Below are 10,850 nucleotides of genomic sequence, written 5' to 3' on the forward strand. Positions count from 1 at the left end.
TACCCAAAATACTCACGAAATTATAACGTTTGCAATAAATGTCCACCCCCGTTTGATTAAATGGTAGCGCCTGAAGAGTGTCATCCACGCATGCGCAGTTTGCGTAACTAACGGCACACGAAATGGCGTCTCCTGCAGGTAAGAGCGCCGTTAAATCTTTTGTGCCGTTTAATAGCACATAAGAGATTTTTTATGAATGTATAAACGTGGATATATATATATTTTTGCCAGTTATAGTTATGTAGACTAAGTTATATGTTTCATGAAAGGCGATGGATCTGTTAAATGTTTATGTTATCGAGTTCGCCGGTGTGGTTCGAACCGGTTCCGTTTGTCTGTGTGTGAAAATGGGGGAGGGGGTCGAAAACTGCGGCACTTTACGTTACATTTTGCTTAGCTTCACACACAGCCAAGTCACCTCTTTAGCTGATAGCACACGGGTTTACCTTAATTATTTTATACCCAGCTTATTTCATTTTGAGCACCAATTTACGCGCGCCGGTCTGTTGCTTGGCAACGCTCGAGCTGAAAGGCGGGTTAATTGTTATTAGCGCGGAAGCTCAGCTCGTATGTCTGTTATCAATGATGTTCAGATGTGCTGTATCGTAATAATCCGCTGCTATTCATAATACTGTAATTATCAATCACAAAATGCCTCTGTTTCAACATCAGTACAATACGAGTCACTAGAATCAAAACGGTTCTTCTTTCATTTTTGTCGTGTTTATTTGTGTGGCGCTTGCTCATTGAAACCTATCACACATTCATACACTACTATATGTATGTGTGTGTATATATATATATATATATATATATATATATATATATATATATATATATATATATATATATATATATATATATACTTGTTTACTATATTTTCTTTCTTACATTATTCGTTTGTGTTTTGAATGAGCCAAGATAAGCGTTTAAAGTGTATATGACCGTACGTTTATTTGACTGTTACTCAAAGTCGTTGTTTTTGTGAATGAAATTGATATTTTAAATAAATGTTTGTGTTTTTCTCGCAGATTACAGCAGTTTCGGACAGGCTGGAAGCCAACAGGGGTATGTATAACAGATACAGGGTTCCTATGATAACTCCTCATGGTTTTTTTTGTTGTTTTTTTGCGGTCTTTATAAAGAAGGTTTATCCTTATTCACTAATAATGGACACCTGGAGCATTCATGTTTAGTCTTGGAAATGTGCTGGTCAAAATATGAGGCAATCCTGTATGTAACAGTTGTGTGTGTTTATCATGAATAAACTGAGATAACCATCTTATATTATCAGGTACAGCTCCTATGCGGCCCAGCCCTCTCAACAGGGTTATGCACAGGGCACTCAGGTAAACGTCATCCTAAATTCTTTTCTTTTTTCAATGCTTTTTGTCGAGATGATTACGAAACCATAGCTGTTAATGGTGCAGTCTGATGCAAGTGACTTACTATATATGCTTGCTTCTTGTTGTGTAGCAGTCGTATGGTCAACAGCAAGGCTACGGTTCATACAGCCAACCAGCTGACTCGACCTACTCCCAGACCGGCAGCTCCTCGAGCAGCTACGGCCAGCAGGCATATGGATCATCCTATGGACAGCAACCACCTGCCAGTGGTATGTTATTTTTTACCTTTAATCCATTTTTGTGGAATTCAAACCAAAGTCAATTTCTCCAGTATCTCCAAGGTCCGTGTTTATTCAGTAACTTTATTTTTACTCTTTGTAGGTGGTTATAATGCCACTCCGGCCGCTCCGCAGGGTTACAGTCAGCCTGTGCAGGGATATGGAGCCAGCAGCTACGATTCCTCCACAGCTGCCGCCTCATCGACCAGCAATAGCCAGGCCTCTTATGGTGGGCAGGCCAGTTACGGTGCCCAGTCTGCATATCCTGGATACGGACAACAGCCTGCTTCTGCTGCACCCCCTAGGTATTGGGCTTACTCTGTTCTTCGTAGCCCTCTAAAGATTGACAATATATTTGAGTTGGTCTCTAATTGTAATTTGTGTCCTTACAGCTACAGTTCTGGCAGCCAGCAGGCCTCTGGATATGAGCAGAGCTCGTATTCCCAGCAGCCTCAGCAAAACTCCTATTCTCAGCAGCAGCAGGGAGGATACCAGGGCCAACAAGGAAGCTACGGACAGCAGAGCTCCTACAGCCAGCAGGGAGGATATCAACAAACTCCTTCCCAGCAGCAACAGGCTCCGCCTACCAGCTACGCACCACCTTCTGGGTCTTATGGACAGCCCCCTGCTAGCCAATACGGACAGCAGGGCAGTACTGGAGGAGGCTATGCCCAGACAGACTATAAACCACCCAACCAGTATGGTAAGTCTGCTGCTAGTGATTTGGCAGAGACTATCGTATCCAAATGTGAAAGCTTTAGTGAGATCATTTTCTTTCACAGGTAATTACAGACAGGACCATCAAAACGGCATGGGCGGAGGTGGTTACTCTGGCCCTGGAGAGGGCCGAGGAATGGGAGGGGGGGAGAACCGCGGGCGTGGCCGGGGTGGGTTTGACCGGGGGATGATGCGAGGAGGTGGTGGCATGCGAGGGGGCATGAGCCGTGGAGGCATGGGGTAAGTGTGCGTTTGTGCAGTCTCACCTCACCACCTTTCTTTCCCTCAGACAGGAGCTGAAAGAAGCCATACAGGGCTGAGAGCTGCTCTATATGCTTAGATCAACAGAAATTGCACTTTTTTTGTTATCAAAAATTGTGTTTGAATTAATGTATCAGAATCTTGAGTATCGAAGCTTTTAAAAATTTAGTTTGATGATAAATCCACGCAATTGTTTTGAAGAGATGCCAAACTGATTTCAAATCCTAAAGTGCTGCTGCTCTCAGCTCTGCCTCATTATGGCCTAAGGTAAGATGATTGGGAAAAGTTATATAATAATTTCAGTCTCTCATATTCCCTTTATCATTAAATATATTTGAGGGATCTTAATTCACAAGCAGGATTTATTAAGTTTAGGGATGCACCGAAATGAACATTCTGGGCCAAAACCAAAAATTCTGGATGCACTTGGCTGAAAACCGAAAAATGCTTTTATTATTATTTTAATGCATTTATTAAATAATATAAAGTAATTTTGTTAGACTTTTTAAATGATACCAGATTTAAAAAAAACAAGCCATTGAAACAACCACACTTTTATTGAAATGTTATTGATTATTTTATTGAGCAGAACATATCGGGGAGCAGATCAGTGAATGAGAGGGTAGCGTCCTTTACCAGTGTTTCCCAGAACAGCTGTATTGCACCATGCTACAGCACAGTAGTCCTATTGCAAACAGGAACAAGTTTACTACATAGAAATTTCCTGCCGGCACGTCGATAGGACTTTGCTTTTCCAGTGAGCATGAGTGGTACATGAGCACAGTGATGACGGATAGAGGGAGAGTGAAACCTGCACACTGAACACTGCCGGCCGGTGCGGCAAGCCGTATATTTTCGGCTCATTTTGGTGTATCCCTAACTAAGATGATAGAGTACAAAGCTAAATAATTAAACCGTGGGAAGGCACAGTTCATTACATCTGTGCTCCAAATGGCTGTAATAAGATTGTCAGTGCATAGAGTGATTCTTTAGGATAAATCCAAAAGGTGGATAAATCACTCCAAATGGGATTCTGTAGGTCTGCCTGCAAATCACAGATCTGCAGATAGAATTATTTTTAATTAGTCTCATTAAGTCTTTTACTCATTTACTCTCAATTGTAAGTGCAATTTTTGGTTATTTTAGAAAGACACAAAGGTGTTAAAATGGGTAACATTTACAAGCATTGACCATAAATATCAGTGCAGGTTTAGAAAATGTTTCTTGTAGGTGTAGTATTGCATAAAATTACCATTGTTTTATAATAAACGATATTGGTTCCCAAAGAGACTTGCAATAGTGCCAAAAGCAGGAAGCTAACACAAAATAAATATGAAAGTGAATGCAGTGGTGCTTGACACAAAACTGTTACAACAGAACTGCTTGCCCCTTCGTTATTATCTTGCACGTGTCCCCTGCACTGCATATTAAAATATGTTGTATTACTAGACTTATTTAACTGAGCTTGTGCAATACTACTTTTAAAGTCAAGTATTTTGGTTATGAAGGTAAGCTCCAAGCAGTTAAAATACACTGCATTCACTTTCCCTATTAAAAAAGGGTATGTTTTCTTTATTTGTAACACATTTGGATTGCAATTGTCTTGTGCATTATGAAACCTTTTCTTTAACATGCTTTGTCGCATTTATACGCTACAGGTAACAAAGTGAGAGCCATGTAAACACATCAATACTTTTACAGTACCACTACTCAGTTCTGAGTCTGGGCCGGCAGCCTTTTGAAATGGGGACTTAAAGTTGGTGGTGTCAAGAGGTGTTCCAAAAGTGTTTTTCCCACAGGAATGAGAAAATCTTGTTTCACAACCAAAGAAAAACTGTAATAATGACCTAAACATACAAGTTTACGCTTTTTATAAAAGTGTTTTGATAGCTTTTTTTGTGTGATGTGTAATTATATCAGAAACATTTCTGTAAAGAGAAAAGTGGTGTTATGGTTTACCTGCTTTTTCTTTTTTATTTGACTAAAATGCATGTACCAGCTTTATGTAAGCAGATTGTTTCAGATACAGCCACACACATGCTACTCCTTTATTTTGGTTCAGCTGCCACCAACATGCGATTAGATCCTTAGTGAAGAATGAATTTGTTTGAAATATTGCATAATCTCATTTTCATTTAGCGTTGGTAGCAGGGCTGTGTCTGAAACAATTACATCTCAGTTACAGTGTACAAATTGCTGGGGTTTTCCACCTACAGTAGTAATAAAGATCAACCCTCACTTCTGCTCTATACAACCCCAATACTGTTCAGCCACTAATGTCTTACAATTGTAAGTCCAGCAAGTCAGGCGCAGTGCACAGACATTGTAATGCTACAACACCCCAGCTGAGTGTTACTCTCAGCAATATTGTTTTATAATGGGAGCTTGTTGAGGGTTGAGTCAGTTAGAACTGTGAAAAATGCCCCCATTACCCTTTTTGTGGTACCGAAGTGGCTGTTTTAAGGGATATCGCCTTCATATCTTCGCTTATTCCCCCCAGCATCGCTGGAGACAGAGGTGGCTTCATTAAGCCTGGTGGTAAGTTTAATGAGAATCACAAGACCATACACTAGAATTCTCTACCTTTTATGGGTGTTTTTCAGAAGGGAAATAATTAATGCCTTGCAGAACTACATTGCCGGCTAGAATTAAGAGTTTTCAACTTTTTCCATTGGTTTGTAGAGGAATGGTATTCACATCTATTTTTATTGGTTAAAAATCCTGAGTGTGGACTCCAATGAAAGGTTACCTTTGCCCTTATAATCAGGAGTTAATGGTAACTGGCCGACCCAGCCATGTATAGTATCACCGTTTCAGTGTTTTACTATTTTATTCAATTTTATATGATATCAGGTATGGAGTCCAATTTGGGTCCTTGGTTTTCAAGGGTTTTTGCAAATCTAGTTTTCTATTTAAGGCACACTGGAATAAAAACTAGGTAGTTTCGGAATAGTTTCCTCTTAATACTTTTTCACAATAATCAAACCATTCTTGGTTCAACAGCATGATGGTATTTTGTCATTTTATGTCTTTGAATGGTCAGAAAGAGTGTGCCGGGGCAGTCTTGACCAAAAAATGGTAGTATAATTTTGTCGGTGCTTGAGAAGCTCAGCTTGTAAACTAACTTATTTCTCACTTTCTTTCTCTCCTGGTGTCCTACTTGATGAACACCTGAAACAGATGGTGACACGGGTAAGTTTGGATTTTTTTTTTTTTTTTTTTTTTATTATTATTATTATTATTTGTCCTTTTAATCTATTTTTATCAACAACTTCTGCTTTTAACACTGTCTGTTCTCTGCAGGACGTCCAGAGGAGCAGGATGACTCTGAAAACAGCACTATCTACATCACTGGGCTGACTGAGAACGCTACCTTAGATGAAGTTGCTGACTTTTTCAAGCACAGTGGAATCATTAGGGTACTTGATGGTCTTTTTCAGTAAGATGAAATGGCTTCGGAAAGATGGATGGCTTGTTGTTTATCCATGTAACTATTGGTCTAATACTGAAACATGTAAAGGGTTGGGTTACAACATGCGTCAAATGGTCCTGAATTTCGTGAAAGTTATGATTGAATATGGTTTCATTTTTCTTTCTAAATAAACAAACGGACGGGCCTGCCTGCTGTCAACATATATACAGATAAAGATACTGGGAAACCTAAAGGTGATGCCACCTTATCCTACGAAGAGCCTCCATCTGCAAAGGCAGCAGTCGAGTGGTTTGATGGTGTGTTGAACTTAACTGAAATCATTCCACAGTGTCTGTCCTTTCATCACGAGTTCTCAAGATAATGTTTTCCAATTAGGAAAAGATTTCCAGGGGAAGAAGCTGAAGGTATCCATGGCCCGACGCAAGCCCATGATGGGAATGATGCGAGGGGGCATGCCAATGAGAGGAGACCGAGGTGGCATGATGGGACGAGGAGGTACACTGATTTGGAAGCAACAGAAAACCTCTTTAAGTTTCTGTTTTTCTTTACTGAAATGTCTAACCATTAAGTTGGAATTGGCTCTTTTCCTGCAGGAATGATGGGTCGTGGTGGTATGGGCAGAGGTGGTGATCGAGGAGGATTCATGCCACGTGGAGGTCCCCGGGGAATGGGCCGCGGAGGACCTACTGGAGGAAACATGCAACAGAGGGCAGGAGATTGGCAGTGTCCAAATGCGTATGTTTTTCAGTAGTAGCGCAGTGTTGCTCAATATTCCGTGTATTGCCTTCAGCCTCTGATCTGAGTCTTTGTTTTTCTAGGGGATGTGGAAACCAAAACTTTGCCTGGAGAATGGAGTGTAACCAGTGCAAGGCACCCAAACCTGAAGGCTTTGGACCTCCTCCCTTCCCTCCTCCAGGTTACTGTCTTTTGTATTCAAACAACGGTGCTTCAGATATTTGCATTGCTAGTATTCACTAACTGTCTTTTGGGGTTCAGGTGGCGACCGTGGGCGTGGTGGACCGGGTGGGATGCGTGGCGGCCGTGGAATGGACCGTGGGGGACCCGGTGGATTCCGTGGAGGCAGAGGTGTGGATCGTGGAGGTTTTAGAGGAGGGCGTGGCATGGACAGAGGCGGCTTTGGAGGAAGGGGTCGTGGCGGGCCTCCTATGGATGACATGGGAAGAAGGGGGCGAGGAATGGGACCACCTGGCAAAATGGATATGAAGTGAGTATGTTTCTGTGGAAGTGTGAAGGTTTTGTAGCCACAAAAAGGAACAGAAATGAATGATTTTTTTTTATTTTTTTTGCAGGGGAGACCATCGTCAGGAACGGAGAGAAAGACCATATTGAGGGATGCCTCGCTGGTCAACATCTCCCCACACCTGTTTGTTTTTCACATGATTTTAAAGTTGCAATTCCATATTTATAAATGGTTAGTATGGAACTCGTTACTGCTTTGCCGTTAGTCCTCAGTGAATGTTTTATTTTCTTTATTTTTTTTTTACTTTTGTGTTTTGTGCTTGCTTTTCTGGTCCAGAAATGTAATTGAAACCAGATGCACATGTAAATGCAGGGTGTTCAGTGTGCCATTTGGATTTGTCAGAAATATATTTGTGGAACAATGTGAGGTTTTCTTTTTTATTTCCTTACCCCCTTTACTCTGCTTTCCGTGTAAAAAAAAAACTAAACAAAAACATTTTGTGGGTGTTTTAAATGCATGGCTGTAAATACTTATGCCATGTACTTGTTTTCTGCATTTACTGTCATCACTTCACCTAAACAGTGTAGCATCTTCAGTTTGACTGAGTAATGTAAATAGCTGATGCTGTTCAGCCCCTTATGTCATTTCAAACAGTGTTACAAGAATTCACCTAAAAAATAAACTTCTGGAATTTTTTTTTACTTGCTTTCGTTCATGTTCTATGCTGTTATTTATTTATTTCTTTTTTATTCCTGGTGTTGATCAAAAAGAGACTTTTTTTGAGCATCTTGTGGCTGTGGTTGAGCTTTTAAAAGTACAAAGAAGTTGTTAACACTTTATATGGTGAAAAAGAGTCTTATGAGGAGCTTTTGTGTGAACAGACCTAAATGTGTGAATTCACAGAAAACTTTTCCTTCAGGAGGTTGTTCTCCGTTGCACATGTTCTAGCGGTCACGTCACACACAGGAACCAGTGACGTTTGGCCTCAATGCTAAAGCAATAACCTCGCTTCTTTAGTGCATTTTTTTATTTGGTGTGACAAACATTTTAATGCGAGTGTTAATGCTGTTCAGATGGACACAAACATTAGCATTCCGTCAACAAGGCAGAATTTTTTTTTTTTTTTTAATGGAGACATGATATAATCTTTTCCATCGTACTGTGATGAAAACTGGCCAACCAGTAAGATTTGTGTTATGTTACTTGCTAAGGACAGCAGACTCTTTGGAAACATTGAAGAGCAGAGCAAGAATCCGCACCTGGGCCCGTATTCATAAAGATTCTAAGAATCCTCTCAGAAAACTCTTAATTTAGCTTAAAAACTTTTCCGTAGGAGTCTTAGCTTAAGAGCGATTCGGGACCGATCTGAGAGCAACTCTGAGTAAGGAAAAGACAAAAACTTTAATCTTAGTGAGGAGGCGGGGTTGACCCCGTTGCTATGTATGACACAGTCTTTTGAAGACTGTGATTGGCTGGTGTTCCAAGAAGGAAAAAAGAGTGATTTTAAGTATAGGGTCTATTCCAATCCTTCACTTTGTATTTACATGCATAATTTTTCCTATTTGACCTCTCTCTCTCTCTCTCTCTCTCTCTCTCTCTCTCTCTCTCTCTCACACACACACATTATATGTGTGTATATAAATCCTTTTTTATTTTATTTACCATGCTTTTAATTTCCTTTAAGGTATTTGATTGGCTTAGAATGATAAAAAATTGTTCCACTCATTCCAGTTACACTGATTGCTGTCTATTTAAGTGGTGGTTTGAATGTTGGTTTTAATGTATCAAACATGGAATCAAAACCAAGAAGGGCGAGAAAGCACAACTGGACAGAGGAGCAGTGTTTACTGTTAGCCCAGTTAGTGGATGAACACAAGGCCATTCTTAAAGGAAAATTTGGGCCGGGTGTCACAGCACGGGACAAGAAGCAGACATGGGAGCGTATAGCACAAACTATTAACGGTTCATCCCCCTGCTTGTGCGCACCAGTGAAGACTGCGAGAAACGCTGGTATGTGCTGCAATCAAATACCAGAGAGGAAATTGCAGCACACAAGCAGGAGTCATCACGCACAGGTGAGTGCTATAACACTTTTTTTAAACCGCTGGCAAACTTATCTCAAACAATTATATGTATACTGTACATGTGGTCCACTATATTGGGGGGGGGGGGGGGGGGGGGGGGGGGGGGGGGGGGGGGGGGGGGGGGGGGGGGGGGGGGGGGGGGGGAGGGGGGGGGGGGGGGGGGGGGGGGGGGGGGGGGGGGGGGGGCGGGGGGGGGGGGGTACTTGTCCCAAGTAGCCCAAACCGTGTTCAACATCTTAGGTCACTCAGAAACAAGTAATGAACTGCGACACAATAAGAGGTTCTGAAAGTGCTGTAATTGTTTGTGTGATCACTCTGCTTACAGAAGGTTGTGACAGACCCAAATCATCACTACTGCATTGTTGCATTTTCCCAGTTGCCAAATTGATTACTTTCAGTTCTGGCACTATGGCATTTCTGCGCTGTGTCAGAGATGTTAGCATGTCTCTAATAAGATCAGTCACAAACACGATCCCTGCACGATCTAATCTATAGCGTCTTATTAACTCCCTGTCATCCATTGTCTGCAACACATTTCTTCTCCCTCTTCGTCTTTCTGCCATTTTCTCCTCTGCTAAAGAAACTCTTAAGCCTCTTAAAATTCCTCGTCCGTGCTCCTAACAAGTTTGACATTAAGACCTCTTTTAAGGGTTAAGATGCTTTCTGAATTACTTTTTTCTTTACTAGGATTTTTTCTTTAATTTTAAGAATAAACGCCCACATTTCTAAGAATTTTCTTAGAATTTTGTCACTAGGAGCTACTTTTTGCATAAAGATTCTTTATGAATACGGGCCCTGGCTCTCATCACTGTATTGAATTTGCTTTTATTTGGTAAAACTTAGCAAATACACAAATCTTTTTCTCAGTGGATCGTGAAGAGAAATGGAAAGTAATGCAGTGCTTTGTAACAAGTGTGTTTCTGCTTTTCCATAAGAGCATCTACTAGAGCAGGGGTCACCAAACTCAGTCCTGAAGGGCCAACATAATGCTCTCAAATGCCCCTTAAAATCAATTTCAGGCAAATACTGCTCTATAATTTTACAATTAAAAGAAGTTCATTTTTGACACTGTCAGTGGGGCAGTCCATTTGTTATCTAGGCCTGGTCTCATACAGTAGGTATTTTTATAGATTATGAATCAAGTTTATTTTAAATAAGATTTAATAATTTACGCTTGACCCTCTAACACTAGAACTCTCGATGCTATTTCTGTTCTACTTGTTTTCTTTTTAATTATTATTTAAAAATCTACTGCCATTATGGATGAGGGCGAGCGGAACGTCATTTCTTTAAATGAAAGTGATGTAGGCAGTGAACACTTGAATAACATTTGAATTTTCTTCATGTTCTTCACACAATATGACTTCATGGTTAGTGAGCTAATTGTATGGTGTTTTAGCTGTTTTTTGGTTACTCGAGTAATTCTATATAAAAGATCCTTGAAAATTCACCTCCTGTTTTCCACAGAAGTAACGAAACGAGTTCATTGTTAACGGTGGCGCCCTCTCGTGGATAGTACATCGCACTGGT

The 10,850-nt window shown here is 40.8% G+C and overlaps 1 protein-coding gene across 2 annotated transcripts; it reads left to right on the forward strand.

The window, feature by feature from the left end:
* The first annotated feature begins 64 nt into the window (after positions 1 to 64).
* Positions 65 to 7,937, forward strand: LOC109061523 (RNA-binding protein EWS-like). 2 transcript variants are annotated; one of them, XM_042764821.1, is made up of 16 exons: positions 65 to 138; positions 1,032 to 1,068; positions 1,295 to 1,349; positions 1,477 to 1,615; positions 1,728 to 1,929; positions 2,014 to 2,327; positions 2,407 to 2,581; positions 5,103 to 5,140; positions 5,783 to 5,794; positions 5,906 to 6,021; positions 6,202 to 6,331; positions 6,411 to 6,530; positions 6,629 to 6,770; positions 6,854 to 6,951; positions 7,032 to 7,260; positions 7,346 to 7,937. In XM_042764821.1, the coding sequence occupies exons 1-16, from the start codon at positions 123 to 125 to the stop codon at positions 7,383 to 7,385; spliced, it is 1,863 nt and encodes a 620-aa protein (XP_042620755.1). In that variant the 5' UTR covers positions 65 to 122; the 3' UTR covers positions 7,386 to 7,937. The 2 variants fall into 2 exon arrangements, with proteins under 2 accessions (XP_042620755.1, XP_042620756.1); XM_042764822.1 differs by having other exon boundaries at positions 2,017 to 2,327.
* Positions 7,938 to 10,850: the final 2,913 nt, after the last annotated feature.

Source organism: Cyprinus carpio, chromosome A10, assembly GCF_018340385.1.
Source record: "Cyprinus carpio isolate SPL01 chromosome A10, ASM1834038v1, whole genome shotgun sequence".
NCBI lineage: Eukaryota > Metazoa > Chordata > Actinopteri > Cypriniformes > Cyprinidae > Cyprinus > Cyprinus carpio.

Coding starts and splice junctions, on each gene's coding strand:
- LOC109061523 (XM_042764821.1), top strand. Junction 1,930..2,013: donor GCTTCTGCTGCACCCCCTAG/GTATTGGGCTTA, acceptor TTTGTGTCCTTA/CAGCTACAGTTCTGGCAGCC. Junction 2,582..5,102: donor ATGAGCCGTGGAGGCATGGG/GTAAGTGTGCGT, acceptor TATTCCCCCCAG/CATCGCTGGAGACAGAGGTG.